The following is a 19,499-nucleotide window of genomic DNA, read 5'->3' on the forward strand; positions in this document are numbered from 1 at the left end:
AAAGATATATTTGCATCCATTAATGCTAAGGGAAGTTTTGCAGCTCAGGACTGTCACACATTGTCTTGCAAATCTGCAAATTTAGTTGGGGTAGTTATTTAAAATGTTACTATTCCCAGCTGTCCTTCACCTTACGGTAAGAACAGCAGAGAATGCATGCTTGTACCACCACAACTACTCACAGCCCAACATTTCTGTGGAAACCAATCTTTATCAGTGACGTAGGCTTCCAGGGGTTAACTTGCCGAGGCCGAGATGAAAGTGCATATCCTGTTTTGCCAGGACCATCCTCTCTAACTGAAGGCATAAATATCTCTCAGAGCCAAAGCTAGATTTATCAGAGGACATCTGCCAAAGGTATAAAGCTTCTTCTCAGTTTGAGGCAGTGTTCATAGAAGGTTACCTCGAGAGAATAGGAACCAAGAACACATGCATTTGAATCCCTTACTGCAAACTGCCTACCAAAACTATCAGCTGAGTCACTTTATCTTTCCATTTCCCAGTGTGTGGTATGAGAGTTACAGTTGCCTAACTTGCTAACAAAAGCCTGCCAGAGTGAAAGATTAGTTAATAATCTTTGAAAGTTCTACTGTTAAGATAACTCTAGGTAAAGTACTAATTATTATTATTACTAACCATTCCACTGAGATTAATGTTTCTTTTCTTTCATTACCACTACTCCCACTGAAATGGTTTCAGTGAATATTTACAGTTATGTTTGAATACAGGTAACTTTTAAAATCTCAAATCTTAGAACAGCTATGACATTTAAATTTGAAGTTTAGTAAGGATTGCATCGACTTAACTTAGTTATTTTTACAAAATATGATCTCATTCAAACAATAGGATGCTTGCTTGCTTGCTTTCAATGGTACACTGCACAGTAAGAATAGCACACTTCCGCAAAGGTCCTACATAAATAAACTACTTGGGAGTCTTTAGTACTTCATGCCATTTCAACTGTCTCTGTAGGAAAAAAGTTATCTAACCTTACAGTTCAACAATACTTTCCATGTTGAAAGAATAGTTGCTTACATGTATTTTGTTAAAAAGCCCTTTTTTATCTCAGTCAAGAGCTGTCCTCAAAAATACAAATACAGAAGTATAAAATTCAGTAGGCAAAATGTATGCATATAATGAATGCACATACAATGAGAATAATACAAATATTCTGCCCTACGTTTTCCATGTTGATGTGTTGATGTTAGTGACATCAACAAAACCTCAAAGAACACCAATAAGATGGAAGAAAATCATCCATCAGCAAATCAAGTAATCTGACTTTTGAAAACAGTACAGGAGATCAACAACAGAACTAGAAGTAAAATCTACATTTCCAGACTTCTAGTCGGGCTGAAGCTGTTACGCCACACTTTCAGAAAAATTATCTACCACCTTCTATTCAGCCATATGCTCATTGCTAAAGAAGTGACATATTGTATATAACGGCATCATCTTTTATACCATGATATGTTTGTTGCAACTTCTTTATGATGGAAGCTGTTTTTAATCTAAATCAGAGTGGTGGGGGTTTTTTGACACTGGGAATGGAACTGGCAGTGCTCAACACTGAGCACACTGATTTGAAGAACAATGCATATGATCAGACATCTGTATTTAACCAAATTAAAACTTTAAATGCACTGCAGAGTACATAAATCAGGTATATATAATATTTGTCTTGTCATTCTTTTAACATCCAAAATCAGGAGAAAAGTAAAGAACAACTCTGATACCTGCTAGACGAAGTTTGCTATGTTGCATCTAAATTAGAAATAGAACTTTATCTTTTTAAAATAAAAACTTACTAACTTTTTGGCAGATAGGTACACTGAGCAACTGTAAAAGAAGCAGACCTGTAGCTGCTGGATCACATATACAGTACCTGAAATGATTTTGGGGGTCTGAATTTCCACAAATCCCTTGCGAATAAGAGTTTCTCGGAAAAGCTGACAAATACCAGACTGAAGGCAGAAGATTGCCTGACTAGTGGAGGTCTATAAGAAGAAGATAAAATAATGAATCCTAAGTCAGTTTCTCCTGACTCTGTTACTTTTTCTGGACAGCTGGAAGGATGAATCTCTTCTCTTAGGAACACCTGATTATTGTATTTGCCTAAACAGAGAAAAGTGCAAATCGGTAATTGTTTATTACACAAAAAGAAACAGCAAAGGAAATGAGAAACTCCTCATTTCAATTTATGGCATATTCAGTTATAAAGGAGGCACTATGGTCAATTCTACATTTAAAGAATCACTGATTTACGAGATGTGCTTCTGCAAATAAAGGTTTTACAGTAAGAAATTTAATAAAAACACTATACCTATTAAAAAGCTTTCAGCACACTGAACTAGAACAGCTACAGTAATATACAGTGCATGATAAAAGCAAAGCCCTCAATAACTTACCTAAGGTAGAAATGTTTGTGTTTATTAAAGGCTACCAAATACAACATTTTTCATGTAAAAACACAGCCACTTGTTAACCATATACAACACTGCCACAAAAACATCCCAAAACCAAGGTCTAAACTCCGAGCACCTAAAACAGTCCACATAACACCTGATCATATGAACTGCAGTTCTTCTGTCTTTTCAAAATGTATTCCAAAAGTACATTTATTTGAAAACGAAAATAGATTTAGCTGAACTGATCATCTTCTTTTTGTTTATGTACACGACACAGTTAAGCTACTTATCTGGTTAGCACATACCTACACTAAATGTTCTTGTAACACTCTTGAGCTTTAGTGTGAAGAAAAAAACAACCCTTAGTGAATGCTGAAAACACTGCAATACGTCAACACTGAACCCATATCTGATTTTGTGCTTGCAGCGTTTAAGACCTGACAGTTAGCAACCTAGAAGCATATACAAAACCTAACGAATTCTTGCAAACAACTAAGAGAACAGTTCTTTACGACAATCTGCGTCATAGCACTGTTTACTTCTCCTTTCTGAACGGTACCCAACTTTTCAGTTAGGGTAAGAAGAGCCTTGTGGGCTTTTTCACATGACTCCTACCAAACCACAAAACAAAAAACCCCCAACCAAAACAAATTATATAAGCACCCAAATTTAGACAGTCAGTCAGTAGATACGTTGAAATAAAGCTCCATCCATCATGTCTGCAAGATAAAGATATCACTTCACTGAAAAACCAAAAGAGAAAACTGTAATAATACTGCAGATCTGTAGTAATTTGGAGTTTTTTGCAATTTTAGCTGACCGATAAAATATCTCAGGACTGTAAGTGGTTGAGACTAGTAAATAATAGCGAGCAGTTCTCACTGTCTGATAGCATTAACCGCAGCCGCTACTCCCACTACTTTCAAAATGAAGGAAATGAGGTTTTGAGAAACAGTTACAAAAGTACCCTCAAACTTTTTCACCTTTTTTTACACGGGTCTCCCAGAATCAGACATACGTTAAGATTTAGCCTGAGTTCTGGGCATAATTTGGCAGTGTTACATCAAAGCACCAGGATGATTCAAAGGGATAGTTTCTTTTCTTTTTTCCTAACCATCTTCTACTTAGAAGCTGAAAGACATTTTCCAAGAGATGACAACTTAAACAGTCACATTTGGGTTTACCAATACAGCTTTTGATAAACTAGACAAATTTCTAGAAATCCTAAGAGACAAAATGGGTAACATTTATTTAAAGTGGGATAGTAACAATGCCTCTCTACCCTTCTGATGAACCAACACCAGTTTCATGCCAGAGCAGGTAAGAATGCAGTTCTAAGTCATACAGTCCTAGGAAAAAAAAAATGGTTGCTAAACTCAATCCGAAAGCAACTACTTGGTCTGACGCCTAAAAGTGTGCACAGAAACACAGCCAGTCAATAACTAACACAGTTCTCCGCTAACAGTAGTTCATCAGGTAGTAACTCTTCCTGGCTTTAGTGAGGATGCAGAGCGAAGACTCTGTCTTCCTAATCCCATCGATAATGATAAATTATACTTAAAAAATAGTATTTATGAAAGCAAACAAATTCACAGATCTGGACACTGAAGCTTTTATTTAACTACAGACCAAGGCAAGAACAAGCAGCAGTTCTCTGTACCTCAAATTAGATCTGACAAGACCACTCCTCTTTCTACCAAGGGTGGCTGAGTTTCAGTGCCCATTCATTCAGAGACTGCCAACAAGGATAACTGTGGAGAATTTGTGATACTGCAGTCTCCTTGTAAGAATTAAACAGGCCAACAAGACGTTTGGGATAAGCTCCTAAAGAACTGCAACTGTCAACATGCAGTGGAGTCAAATGGATGACCTCAAAAGTTTTATGTGCCACTACAACTTTCCAAAGATTGTAAAGATGATTCTGTATCTACACATGGAGCAAAACTTTTCAGATTTAATTACATCCTTTGCACTGGTATAATGTTTAGGAGAAAAAGAGAGTGAATTTATCTGAAGAAAATAATTCAAGCTGTTGTCCTGTCTTTAACCGAGATGCTGGTATGTATATTACCATGTTTGGTACAATGGTAGGTAACACAGTTACCATTTGAGCTACCACACTTAGGTACAACACAGCAAACTAAAGACAGAGACAGCTGTCAAAAGGAATTGATTTTTACCTTTGCCTTAAAAAAGATTTTGTCATGGCTTTCTTTTCCTGTAGTGTTTACTCTAATATGAACCCTTCCACATACATATTGACAAACTTATCTGAGACTATGGCAAAGAGTAAATATTCCTTCAAGAGTTAAGCAGAATCAGAAACAAGCTCATGCCACTTAAATACTGTTGCAGTTAACAGTGGTAATGTTTTAATAACTTGGTCTGCAGAGTTGATTTTACAGGAAAATTATTTTTAATAATCACCTTTGTTACAGACAGCAGAAAAAATGTTTAGCTAACAATGCTGAAATATGAGTTTCAGTCATAACCGCACTCTAATTTCACCTGTGTGTTTATTATTTAAATGCCACAAATGAAAATATTAGTAATAGAACAGAGCATATTTTAACACTATAAACAAGACTATGAAAACAATTATCACATTTTATTCAGCACAAGCTGCAGTGTTAGAATAATCATAGCCATGTAAGTTGCCAGAGACCAACAAATGTGTTTCAGCAGAATTGAGGGCAGTTAACACCTTATGTGACCATATCTCAAAGAGGTGCGAATGAGGCACAGACGTGCAAAGTTGTCAACTTTTCTTTTTACTCTCATGTCAGCTGTAGAATTTGTTCCACACTCACCTCAGTTTTGCTATTCTGTTCGCCTGCTGTAACTACCTTCAGTTTTGCTATTCTGTTCGCCTGCTGTAATTACCTATCTTCCACCATGAACAATCACTAAATACATAAAGTAGTCTAAATAAAAAGGGAAAATAATGTAATCTATATTCTTTTAAGTAATATACATTATTTTAAATAATGTAAATAAGTTTGCAATTACTCTACTATATATGAGCAATGAAGTTTTTGCTAGGAAATAGGATTTACGTTCAATAAGTTTTTTAACCCCAAAGTGATTGAAGTCAACTTTTATTCAAATTTCAATATTACTTATAGTACAAGAAGATATGAAGTTTGTTGTCTAAATGACTGGGACTGTGTTATTTCTTCACCACTTCACCACTATGTCGCTCGTTCATTACAGCTTGAATTCAGTCAGGAAAAACACAGCTTTTGCAATGAATAAATTGAATTCAACACAATGAAATCAAGCTTGAAGTAATCAAGTATTTTGAAAAAAACTGCATCAGTGTACAGTTGGATTACCATATAACATAGTCTGACATCCATAAACTACTAGAGATACAGTTTAATGTTTATGCTCTACCCTGAGTAGTTCAAACAGGATAATATTGACCCTAAAAAAACTATGCTTTGGTCTCAATGAGCTGTGCATTAGCAGACACAATTATAGCATCAGGACTGCAAAACGCATATAATTCAAGTCGAATTTGGACAGATACTGTCAAGATAAAAACCCTGCTGGACATCAAAAATAAGCCAGAGCAAGGACATCAGTCAGGTCCATTGTTAAAACTTAATGAACCTGAATTGATTTTTTCTTCAGAGGAAGACATACTAAGAAGCAAAACCCAAAAATCAGTGTTTCACTTGTTGTCTTTTCTTCATTGTTTTTCATCTACCACAGATCTTCATGAAATATGGTTTCTGTAGGTGTTTTTACAGATGTGGAAAGTCTATGCATCACTGAATACTTCAGTTAAACTTAAGAACAGCAGAAAAATAAAGATATAAAACCACAATCAGTGCTCCGATTTGCCTTTTTAAATTGTTCTGATAAAGGAACAGTAAATCAAACATCTCTAGAATCAACTGTTTTGACTTTCATTAAGCTGTCATGAAAAATAGATACTTAGGTCAACAGCGGTTTCCTCACGGTCACCTGTGGTTATGTGAAAGAAAATCTGGTCTATACAAGGACTCTTCTTTCTTCTTACCAGCTCTCGTCTCTACACCCCCAATTTTTCTACTCCACAAGTATGTGATCTGTATTTTATGAGTTAACCTGTCAGGAACAGATTCATTCTTCCTCTGTCATCATTCCTTGGAAAGGATTTTTAAAACCCCTCCACCCTAAATAATCACCATTGTCCCTCCAAACATCAGAGTAACAACTACAGCAATAGTTTGGGATCTTGGCATTTACTTCCCATCCCTAACCTCAAAAAAACTACCAGACACCTCTGGAAGATCTTTTGTCAGCAACCAAAAGGCAAAATTGTTAAAAATACAGTGCACTACTCAGTCTATTTTCACATGTACACAAGAATAGAAGTCTTGCAATCTTTGTAGAATACTTTGTATATAACATCTCCACTAATGTAATTTCCTTATTATTATTAATCACACTCCTTCTATTGCATCATAATCAAACTCTCCTTGGTATACATCATAGCTGGATGGAGTGATGCCATTTTTTGAAATCCAGTCCCTTTCATTCATGCAATAACTGAGTTTCACAGCTCCACTTTATCATAATTTGGCCCTATCCAATGAACTCATTGGTTAATCACTACTTAAAATTAGTTGAACTACTTAACTACTTTAAAGACTGTATTTAAATGGACAAAAATAATTTTAATTCCAGACTAAGGACTTCTTTTAGTCTGAGTCTAGCCAAGATCTATGCATTTAGTTTGTTAAATCTTCCTCCAAAAAATAGTATCTCTCTCTTCAACGTTTGATGACCTCCTTCCTTAAAAAACTGGGGCACTGAGGAAACCAGAATTAGATGGTACATCTATCTGTGGTTGGACTTCCTCCCACACTTGTAGGAACAGGACATCACAGCATCTCTGTTAGAACTATTCTGTTAACATTTCTTCCCTGCTGCTCACAATTTGGTTTTCCTAGAAAGAAGAGGTATGGGAGAGTAGTGGCTAACAATGGTTTCAGATATCTCTCTCAGCTTTTAACACATCATGTCTTCTAATCCTCCTTAGAACATGCCTACTTACGCAGTGCATTTGAAACACTAGGGGCTCTCTGAAGTCCCATTTGTACTACAGCTCCAGTCTATGTAACCAAATCACTGAAAATCAATTATTACTTTTTGGTGGGGTTTTTGGTTTGGTTTTTTTTTAGTTATTTGGAAGGACAAACTGCCTTCGTGTCCCTGCTCTTGTGATTCCACTGCATACAGTGCTTAGGATGTACGCATACATATAAGTGCATGTATTCTCACTGGGATTTCTCCTTTCTCCATTAAATACCTTTTCTGCTTATTCAGCGCTCCCTTTAAAAAAAACAGGTCAAAGTAACACATAATTATTTAGGATCTTCTTTTGCACAAGCAAAGCTCCTGCAGAACAAACAAAGCAAACTTATGAAGAGGCATGAGCTTACTGTTCCAAAATAATCTGCTTTTGTTCTGAAACAAATAATGAAACATGCAGCAGAAGAGACACACAGAAATGTGACACAGTGAGAGACAGAAACTTTTCCTGTAGATAGGAAGAAGGCAAGATAGATACCTAAGCCTAATCAAGAAAAAGCTGTGGCCAGGTGACATCCAGCCATGGGTGCATGAAGAGGACGAGGCATAAGGCACTGAAGCACTGAGATTGGACATTTCATCCTTCCATCAATTTCGTAAAAAGTTAACCTGAATTCCTGTTTAGCGTGAAACAGCTGTTTAGCACCACACCGCGGCAGCTGTTGGAGCTAAGGAGAAAAATAGCTTCTGTAGAAGGCAGAGTAAACGTTCAGACCTCAAAACAAGGTGCCAAACATTGCTGAATAAATGGTGTACTGACAACGGTTGAGACATATAAATCAGAAAAGGTTATAGCAGCATCCACTTAGCTCACCAGCTGTACCCTCCAGGCAGAATACTGACAACTAATGTTCCATTACTATACTGGCAGAAATATATAAGAAGTATCGGGAGAGTCCTGCTGGACTACTGAATGTGTACAGGGACGGAAGAATTTTAGCCCACCCCTTTCTATTCCATCTCTTGTGTTTATTGTGGCATTACAGTGTCCCTTCTTTTTCCATTACTATATACCTTCTTAGGTTTTGCTCTGCAGATGCCCTCATCCGAATTACAGCCAAGGATACTTTCATGCCATTATTTTCAGCTAGTATTTTTAACCGTTATTTCCTTCTGTATTGTTTCTCTGTTCTTTTGGGGGTTCATGGCTCTTTCCAGTGTATTATACAGGTATTTCATTAATTTAATGGATTTTCTTAAGATTCTCTGGAGTGCTGCTGAGTATTTTTCTTCATTACCAGAATTTCAAGTAAAACTTGCACTTTGAGCATCCCAGAGTTCTCCCTTCAATTTAGTACACTGCCTTAACATTCCATAAGCCAATGATCCTTTAAATGATTTTCATTTTCAACCATTAGTATAGAATTCTTTTAATCAAAGGCTTAATTTAAGACACAGATGAAGAGACCAATATGATGAGATACTGAGTATCCTGAAAAGTAATCACAAATTGAAGTTGCTCAGTGTTATACAAAAGGTCAAGTGAAAAGCAATTAACTTTGGTCCAAGTAAAACAATTTGCACAAGTAGTTTTAGTTGCTGAAATAAGGAGATTGGATGTTCAAATGCTTTAAGCATCTCAGTACCAGAACTCTTCCAAATTTTCCAGTAAATAACTGACTTTTTTGTTTTATTTCCCAGGTCCATAGACTGATTTACCGAGAAACTGCCATTATCAGAACTTTGAAGGCAGTACTAGATACATCACAAAAATGAGCTAAGCATACTCTTCATTCAATGAAAAGTTAATTAAAATTTTATTGTGGAGAGCCAAATATGGGAAAAGACCGGAAAGCCTCATGTCAGTATGAACGATTAGTTACTTACACACTTAGTGTTAGTTGCTGTTTCATTAAAAAAGAAGAAAAGTTCTGTAAGTGATTTAGTAGATAGTTTTTTGCTGCTGATCAAAAAGAGTAAATATTTGGGAGATGTATGAATTTACAGAAGGCTGAGTCTCTATGACCTGGATGAAGAAAGGTGTTTCAGAAAAAAAAAGAAAAAGATATGAATACTGTGGAAGAAACAAAGCGAATGACATTGATACCATGGCCTGGTACAATTTCACTTGCGAGAGATGCATTATAGCACCTCAATTACATGTTAAATTCAAAACTTTAATCTTGTACTTCAAAACTGAGCTCTTACTACCGTTTTTGGGTATCAAAGGCTACACTGGAGAAGAAATGTTGTCTCTAAATTGTCCCTATTCAGTCACCTTTGACTTTTGTAAATAAAAAAGCCCAGATGCACATGGCCACATGCCAAATCCTAAATGTCCACCTTTAAACTACTAATACGTGTTCTTTGATTAATGTCAGGAAAGGTGAACATTTAGGATTAAAAAACCCTGTGTTTTCACAATGCCACTCACAAGTAGAAAAATATGTTTTTTATTTTTCCTCTGGCCAACAATACACTCCCATCAAATCCACGACTTTTATTGCTTCATGGATTAGTAATGCGAAGAATAAACACCTGCAGGCAAGCATGCAACACAGCACGTTCCTTACCCTCAGATCAATGACTCTGTTGTCCAGTCTTGTATCTTGGTTTACAGTAGCTCTTCCATCCTAAACAGTTGTGCAAAAATACATAATGAATACATACACCTCCAAAAAAACCCCCAACCCCAACAAAACAAAATCAATGGAGAAAAACATCCTTTGGCTAAAAGCCAAGGGCTACTTCTCAGTTCAGTAGAATTTCTAGATCACTCTAGAAAGAACATAGAGCAAATTGGCAGCATAGCAAAGCTTAAGGTGTAACTTCTCCCAGAGGTCACAGGCAGAATCCAACTATGAGGATCCAGAAGACACACACACACAAGACTGCAAACCCTCTGGTTTTGACCTTCTACTGCAGTTCAGCAGACATCAAAGCTACAGAGATTTCTAACACAGTTCTGGATAACATAGAGGAAGTAAAATGCAAGCCTAACAAACCCCAAAGTCACATTAAGGAAGTTGCCTGGCTTTCATGCTTTTGTTCAATTACAAAGACAATAAAAAGTATTCAAGGATGAAAAGTTTTCACCTCCTCTCCTTCCACTTCTGGCCGAACAGCATCATCCAGCTGTAAGGGCAGTCGGGGTTCAGCTAAACTGATCACATAGATCTGAAATTGAGACAGGAACAGAAATAGCATGAGACTCGGCTCAAAAGGAGGTGTGATTTACAAAAGGATATTTCTGGCATAGACTTGAAACAGTGTTTGCATAGGCTGTTAGCTCTAAGACTGTGATTTTGTTCAAATACTTGAGGTACATGGGTGCATTCTCATGACAATACTGGAAGTGCTTAGTTCTTAGTTTCCTTTTCAAAGATTAAAAATATCTTTTTTTCTTCTGGGAAGCATTGAGTTGAGCAAGTACACACTGCCTGAGCGACAAGCCTATTGGCATGAATGCCAGGTCTGAAACTACTAGATTTCACAGAGTTTTAGGTTCTGATTCCAGCAAGATCATGCTGTTGTTCTTGTTGTTAATGTATTATTTTACTTATCATCTGGTTGTATCTGAAAGAGCCATTTCAGACTGAAAATTTATGAGATACCTAAAATACAATCAGAGAATGAAAAACACCTTGCCTTGTCTTACAGTCTAGTCGTAGGTGCAGTGAATTTTATATTCTTTCAGAAAAATCAAGCATACAATAATCTGCACAGATACTAAAACATGTTTCTTTAAAATCTGCAGATTTTCCCCAATGCTGTTAGCTAAAATTTACCCTACTGCTATAATAGCCATTGCACTCTACTCTTGAGGTGACTGTGTTTCAGCTGTATTGTAGGCATACAGTTTGGCTGAAAACCTTTAGAAGGAAAGGATATTACATAAAGGTTTAAAAACGCTTTCTATTTAAACAAATTATAAAGTTGCACTTCCTCCAGCCCTACAGCACAAGCTACAGGAATTTTAGATTTCAAGAGCTTCCATACTGTTAAGCCAGTGCTTTACTTTTGCTGAGAGTTATGTATTCCATTCCATTGTACTAAGGGGAAGATTGTAACTTTCTCATAAAGAAGAAACTTCTGACTTGCACTTAAAAAGAAGCAGACTTCTTGTTACAGTGTCTGCTGCAGTTAAGAATCAAAAACTAGAATTACAAGCATTCCGAGCCAAACTATTCTAGTGAGATACTTTATTTTACTTGGTACTGTAATTCAAATGGCAGATAAAAATAGGAAATTCTAAAAATTAAATCTCTTAAAAACAGAAATGTTTCATGTTTACATATGATACACTGAAATTTGTAGTTTAAAGCAGTTTATTTCTCTGGTATGGGACTGCTTACTGACAAAGTTTATATATGTAGCTAGACAGACAGCCTAGACAGAAAATCTCTCAAACAATTAACCAGTGCTCCATTTGCTCAGAAATTTACCCTTTGAATGTGAAGCTCAACATCTTGCTGAGTACAACCTCCGATTTTCTGATGTGCTTTCCTCACAACGCCTTCTACATCCACAATGCTCTCTTTGTTGATGCTGTCAATAAAGATAAGATAGGAGGCTTACTAAATTTCATTGCACACTGCACCAGACTCAGTACTGAGCACTAGGATGTTCATGTACTGTATGGACTGCTGGAACAACAAAACAGAGTTAAGGATTTAGGTAAAGTTACTTATTATCTATATAATAACTGAGTAATGAAGGACTTTGCTAAAATACTCCCAGCCACAATAAATTCAAACTGGGATGGAAGACTTGGGAGGGAAAGAATTATGATTAAGCTTAGTGCTTGCTCGTTCTTTGTGTGTGTATACATAAACTGACAAGTTGCATAGTTCTTTTTCTAGGCCACATACACTCCTGTATGTGTCAGCTGATGCAATTATCTGAAAGATGTGTCTTGACCAGCAGACCAACAAACTGAAAGTAAGTCCTAGATCTGGAGGGAAAAATCAAAACTGATTGAGCTTGTTTAAACTACATGACTTGTTACTGAAAGATGCAAGATGCTTTTAAGTCATTTCTCTATGACAGGGGACATCTTAATTGCTCTCCACTAACAGTCACTAATAGTACATTAAAACACCATATAACATCTTGAAAGTCTTCCAAAAATACGATATAAAGTATGCATGCTATAAGCAAACAATAACAAAAGCCTCAAGACTCATCAGTGAGAAAATAATTTGTATCAGCAGTTTTTATTTAGGTATTTAAGGTACTGGACTTTAAACCAGTAATTTTCTACAGATAATCTCACCCCCACTGGAAATATATTTTCACTCTATGTCTTTGCTAGCCTGCTTACAAAAGGCCAACTATCAGAAAATATTTCTTTCCTTTTTATGAAAAATAACTGTTACAATTAACTTTATCTTTCACTTCTCAGGCCTTCTTGAGAAGACTGGAAAGCACTTTACATCACTTGACCACATAAGCCCTTAGAAAGTAGGGAAGTAGGAGGACCACAATTTAACTGCAAGTAGTAAGAGGTGAGCAAGGATGTCATCAGACAAGCTGGCCACTACTGATCTCAGTAAAGCAAAGAGCAATTAACAACCTTCAAGTTTACAAGGTTGGCTTTTTTTTTCAGTAAGACCCCTCTCCATGCCCCAAAAAAACCCAAACCACAAAACCCATACAGCTAAGTTGGAGGGTGGTGAGATAAATATTTATATGCACAGGAGGTGTTACTGAGGGGCAGTAACCCCCAGTTAAAGGAGGTAAGGACAGAGTACAAGCAGGGACAAGCTACTGCTGATGGTAACTATAGTCCTAATCACTTGCATCTGGATCAGTTTACCTAGCACCACCTGGAGTAAGTCAGTCTAAGAGCTGTGAACAAAATCTAGGTATTCTAGCCCTACAGCCTTTTCGTACAGCTACAGTAAAACCACATGAGAAACTTACTAGGATTGAGAAGTTTCTCTTTAGAAATATCTGTGTTTGGAATTAGTCATTCTCTCACATTTTTAAAGTAGGATTTACCCGGCTAAACAATTAAGTTTATCTTTTTAGTTGATGAGGGAAACTTAGCTTTCTTCTCTGATAAAGCCCAAGTGGTGTGACCCAGAAGCAGCTGAGATACAAGTCACCAAGTGTTGCCAACTATGACTGCTTGCTCGCCCTGCTTTCTACTATTCCTGAAGCATCCGTATAAGCCCTAAGAAAAGCTAGATGGACCTTTCGTCTAACCTAGGTCAAACTTTTTAATGTTATAAAGCCGAGTTCAAATTTAAGTTATCCAACAGAATCTTTGAATAAAAATGATCAAAGTTTTGAAAAATCTGATGATATTAAAGTAACAGTGGAAAATTGAAGCATCAAAACTCTCAAAACCCTCAAAACCTAACAGCATCACTGTAAGGAAATTACAAGTAACTAAAAAAAAAAGCCAAATTTGAGCATTTTAGTTGATTACACTATTTCTTTGATGGTAATACTTTCAGGTGATAGAACTCATTGGCAGCTGCTCTAAAAGTTATACAGACCATGGTATTTCATATGCTTGACTTGCTTAACCATTAGGTAATTCCACATACTGCATAAAATTTGTGAATAGTATGTTTTTCTGGTACATTTACACTTTAAAAGAGCTACAGTTGCTCAAATCAGTATAATGAACAAATGACTAAATTTGTACAAAGCAGAGGTCGACAGTAGGCTTTAAATCAGAATTCATTTAGTTAAGGGGGATCCTCCTTTCATCTCCATTATTTAAGCAGAAGCAACAAATTCAAGAAAGACAAAGAGAAATGACACTAAGTGCTTAGAAGTACACCCTCTTACAAAATGATTCTATTTAAAACTCCTTAAAAAGACTGAGGCAGCAATACAATGCTTTGGATGCAAGAGAACATGATGATAAGAAACGCACAGAGAATATATCATGCTAAAATAGTATTAGGCAAAATTCTAAATTCCCTTTGCTTTTCAAATAAGTGAATGTTTAAAAGTTTTAGTCTTGTGCTAACTCTTTTTTACCTAAGCAGTTCTCCTCTATTTTTCCCACTTCCTTTTTCACGTCAACATTTTGGCAAATGCCCAGAAAACACTACTAATGACACAAATAGCAGAGTCTTCATTGAAAATATATGTTTCTAATCTGCTGAGTAAAAGCCCTCTCACTAATAATTGCAAATAAAAAAAAAGTTTTAAACTTATTGAAGCAAATTCTCTGCACTGTGAAAAAGAAAATAGTAGTTAAATGTAAATGTGTTGTATGATGGATTCATAATCAGATTACTGATCCCATGGCTGAGAAAACTGGTGTTAGTGAAGTCATTGCAGAGATTTGATCAGAACATGCACGGAATTCAAGACATGCAAAATGGTATCAGTTTAAAAATACAGGAAGAAACTGACTTTTACATCACTGTAACTGCAATATTGCTTTGCAAACTTGCATAACAGAACTTTAAAACTTTGAACTTGTGATTAAATGTGCTTTTTTTCTCTCTCTCTCGCTAAACTGGAGTGGCAATTAAAACAGTATGTTTCTTGGTCTGGTTTCTTGTTTCTTGGTCACACTTCAAAACCGTAACATCCTTTAGTCATTAAATTTGCCATAATTTTAAGATGTATTTCAAGTCAGTTCCTACCTATGTAGATCCCTCTATCCAAATATGCATATAAATGCCTGGGCACACAAAAGCATTACCAAGTTTTCTATTGCATATGACCATCTTTGTATTTACAAATGTTCATCATCTACTCTAAGCTTTCATGTGATAATTAGAAAATATGCTTTTGCTCATTCAGACTACATATCTAATCTGGTATGGAAGTAAAAGCTTGTGTTTTGATTCTGTTTGAACCCTGCTCAGCAAGATCTAGTGCTGGAAAAATCTGAAGTGCATCAAATGTGAACTACAGAAACCTAGAAGGTGCTGCTTTGATCCCAACAGGTAATGCCAAGAATGTTAGTGAAATGGTAATTTCAGTTCAAGTTACAACAAGAAACAAGATGCTTTAATTAAATGCTGGTAACTACAGGAAAGCGTTCTCCGCAGCAGCAACACTAAGTCATCTAGGTGATGTTTTGATAAAATTCCCCTGGGTAACAAAAAAAACCCAAACCAACCAAAAAAAGTGAACAAGTAGCAGAAAAGCATGCCAAAGCTATCACAATTTCCATTAAAGACAACAATATTTCTATCTGTAATTAATATTACAAAGGACTAGAAACTAAATTAGGATGTGTGAAGAATAAAGAAAAGACAGATGACATCTTTATGTTGTTTAATCCTTAAAGAAGCTATTTTAGTAATAGATTCATAAAGTCCAATGCTAAAAAATTCTTCTGCATAGCAAACTGCTTCTTTATATGTAATGTTCCTTCCAAAAAATCAAGACTATAATTACTAAAATGTCCACTAGATGCCTTATGTCCCTCTTAATTATCTGCATGTCTATTAGCCAAGACTTTCTCTTTTAACCACAGGATTGCATTATTGCAATTGTTGTCATACAGACAACATCTTTCATCAACAGCTTCATGTTGCAAGCTGAACCCCATGTGGGCCTCCCTAAGTGAATCACAATCAACATTTTCTTGATCAAAAGTCTGAAGAATTGGAAGAAACTTGGTTATTTATAGACTTTAAATAGAAAATGTTTTACTTATGGAAGCATCTATACTTGTTCAGACATTTTCTTGTTTTTTGTTCAATGCTGTTTTCTGTAATCAGACTGCACAAATTATTATATTAACACATTATTAAATCTAAAAATATTAAATAATTGTCATAAAACATAATAATCAATGTTCCTTTATCTGAATGTCAGCGAAAGCTGAAGGCAATAGTGTTTACTTTGAAAAAATGAGTTCACTTTGTAAATAGTTGAAAGTATAAACATTTTATACTCAATAAAAGCAACTGTAATACTGTCTGCACAAATACAGTAAGTATCCATTAAGCCCTCTGAAAGGGGAGTTAACTGACATTTATACATGAAGGCCAAGTAAACACCTATTCTTATTCTCTTGATTCTGAAAATATAATAATCTGTTTCTTGTACCAACATTCTAATACCTGGATGACCCTGGATATCTTCTGGGCAAAAAAAAAGCCTATCTTCTTTTAAAGATTTTAAGTAACAAAATCCACTACACATTTTTAATCATTTTCACTGAAAAAAACATTCCACTTTATTTCCCTTCCAAATTTACCTAGCTTCACCACCTGTTTATTGCATTTTGTCATACCTTTGTATCTGCAAAGTAAAGAACCCTCCATTGGCAGCAAATCTTCTTGCATAGGTACCATCAGACTGGGATTTAAATTATTTACTAATTTCTCTTGGATAGAACAGAGAGTTTTCTTTAGTCTCACAGGAAGGCAGATTTGCCTGACCAGATATCATTTCATCTTGCACCTTCACCATCAACGTTTTCCAATTTGACATATATTCAGACACAAAGACAACAAAAGTGGACAAAATAGTCCAGAAATGGCCTAATGACCAGCATGTATTACGTTAATGGCATTTTACTCCTCTTTTTCAAAACTCAAGCGATCTCCTAGCATAGTAGGTAAGAGAACTGCATGGACTCCTGTTAAGTCAGTTATCTATCATGATCTCACATTTCTCATCACTTACTTTCCTACATATTAATCCTGAACATACACAAAATCTGAACTAATGATAACAAAGGTACAAATTCACACTGAAGAGCATCAAAGTGATTATTCTAAATGAACCCTGGTTACTATATACTCCTAGCCCCTAGTTTACCATTCCAATTTCTGTGTCACCAGCAACTTTAACAGCTGTGATATGACATTTTCTTCCAGATCATCGATATAAAAATTAAACAGAAATGGATAAAGAAAATATTTCTACAATATCCAGCAGTTTTCCTGGTATTACCAATTTATCTAGCTGATGAACTGATGTATATTTTTCTACATTGTGAAGTATTTTCATACAGGTTTACCCATCTTTTTTTTTTCTCCCCATTTTTAATCTCTTTTCTGGATTTTCGTTCTCTAGCCTACTATAAAGAGCCATCAAGTTACTTCCTGAGTGAGGACACATTGTTTGGGCAGCTAAATTAGAATCTGTTAACCACCTCTCTCAACTGCTATATCGTATCACGTGGCTATGGTAGCGGGGGGTGTGGGGGGGGAAGGCTCAAAGCTGATCTAGAAAAAAGAGAAAGAAAACCAAAACCAACCACACCCAATACTTTATGGAAAAAAAGCAGGTTGATAAATTACTAATTGCACCACTTGGCACCTCTGCTGGCTGAAAGAGACAATTAACTCTTTCTCTTATACAGCATCCCTTGCAGTACTAGGCTGAATTTTTTTTTCTGACGAAAGACATAAGAACTCCACAGCTGCCAATCCAGTATCTCAACTGGCTCTATGTTGTTGGCTACGTATGTTTTGAAAGTTCAACTAGAAACTTTTCATAGTTTTACAAAGAAATTTCTGTGAGTTTAACTGAGTTAAACTGGTATTAAGTATCTTTCACTAAAAAGAACTCACATTCTTATGATAATGTAGATAATTAGTATATGAATGTTGCTAGACCACAGAAGGTTATGAAAGTTCTTGGTTTCCATGTGCCAATATCTAAAAGAGGAACTGGTTTGTTTATTATTTATGAAAATTTGAACAAAAAATGCTCATTATTTAATCAGTTCTCATTAAAAATTCAAGATCCAGAATTTCACAAACTATTTTAAAGAAAGTTTTGGAGCCAGTATCAAAATATGAGAAAGTAGCACATGAAAAATAAAGTTTATGTACTACCAGTGAAAAAGTTTAGTTTAAAAATTTAATTGAAATGTAAGGTATATAAGTTAAATGTTTTCTTCAATAAATGTGTATTTCCTCATTTAACGTGTAGGAAACAAGAGGAGATGATGAAAAAAGACACTGAGAAAGGCAGAGAAACAGTATAGTTATTTTTAGACATCTAAGACCAGCCTCATCTGCTAGTAATAATGGCATCATTCCACAGCAGGTGAAAACTAGCAGGAAACGTGACTGAAGACAAGGCACGTAGTGTTGCTGTGCTTCAGGTGTTACTGACACAGTGACCACAAGTGCACTTAGAAGTCAGGGAACAGCAGCAGCCTCTGAAGGACAAGAGGCAGCTGCAACGGCAGCATCAGACAAAATTGTAGAAGAAGATAAAACACTGGAAAAAGTGAGAGCACGGCAGGATATTAATAAAATAGGTTTGTTGGTGGGAAGGGATCATGAGAAGATGATTGCACTAATGGTGTTAAAAAAACAAAAGCAAACCCCCAAAAGAAAACCCAGAAGGCTGTAGCAGAGAAAGTTCCGTCATTCAAAGAACATGATGATAAGCAAGTAAACATTTCAGAAGTGCAAATGATGAGTAAAACATGCATGCTATAAGTTAGAGAGGCTGAAGTATCAGGATTTAGCTAGCAAATGCTATCACAAAAAGGAGCAGAATGAAAAGTCAAAACACAGTACAAACATCATGAGTCTGGCTACTCAGAGGAAATCAGGTCTGTCACATCAAGAAAAGTGGGGAGACGACAGGGAGTTGGAACGAACCTAAGGATGAGGTTCCATCTGATTTAACAGCTCACTGCTGCCAGAAGAGAAAGGAGGTTTGCCCTCTACTCTTTCCAGATACCCTTTTCCACAATTTAACACTCCTTGTTAGCTCTGGACCTCCGTGACCTAGTTTAAATCACTAACCTGACAGAAAACTAACCGAGTAAAAAAAGATTAGTGAATCAAAAAAAAGTCACAGAAGGCTTTCAAGTGGCAGTGTCAGCACATGGAAGAAAAGAGTAAGGACCAACTTCCCTCTCATGAGCTCCTACCCACTGACCTCTGCCACTCATGAAATGTAAGAAATTCAGTTGTGGAGGAAAGAACCGAGAGAGAGAGAGACGTTGGAGAGAACTGGAGAATAGGAGAGTGAGCATCACAACTGTAAGAGTTGTTTCACTGTTCTGTAGCCCAAGTTCATCGAGACAGTACAGGCAGACTGTTGGTAGGTTAGAGGGAGATGAATTGGGAAACGAGTAGATTATACACTTAATGCTTTTCAAAG

At 36.1% G+C, this 19,499-nt stretch overlaps 1 protein-coding gene across 1 annotated transcript in view; it reads right to left on the minus strand.

Moving 5' to 3' along the window:
• Positions 1-19,499, minus strand: part of DARS (aspartyl-tRNA synthetase) — a 42,800-nt gene that overhangs the window by 10,363 nt on the left and 12,938 nt on the right. The window contains exons 4-7 of the mRNA XM_009318935.1: positions 11,879-11,981; positions 10,530-10,610; positions 10,007-10,066; positions 1,886-1,997 (exon numbers count right to left, since the gene is read on the minus strand). Coding sequence (XP_009317210.1) covers positions 1,886-1,997; positions 10,007-10,066; positions 10,530-10,610; positions 11,879-11,981 — 356 coding nt within the window. The remainder of the gene's footprint in view (positions 1-1,885; positions 1,998-10,006; positions 10,067-10,529; positions 10,611-11,878; positions 11,982-19,499) is intronic.

Source organism: Pygoscelis adeliae, unplaced genomic scaffold (assembly GCF_000699105.1).
Source record: "Pygoscelis adeliae isolate BGI_AS28 unplaced genomic scaffold, ASM69910v1 Scaffold222, whole genome shotgun sequence".
NCBI classification, from domain to species: Eukaryota; Metazoa; Chordata; class Aves; order Sphenisciformes; family Spheniscidae; genus Pygoscelis; species Pygoscelis adeliae.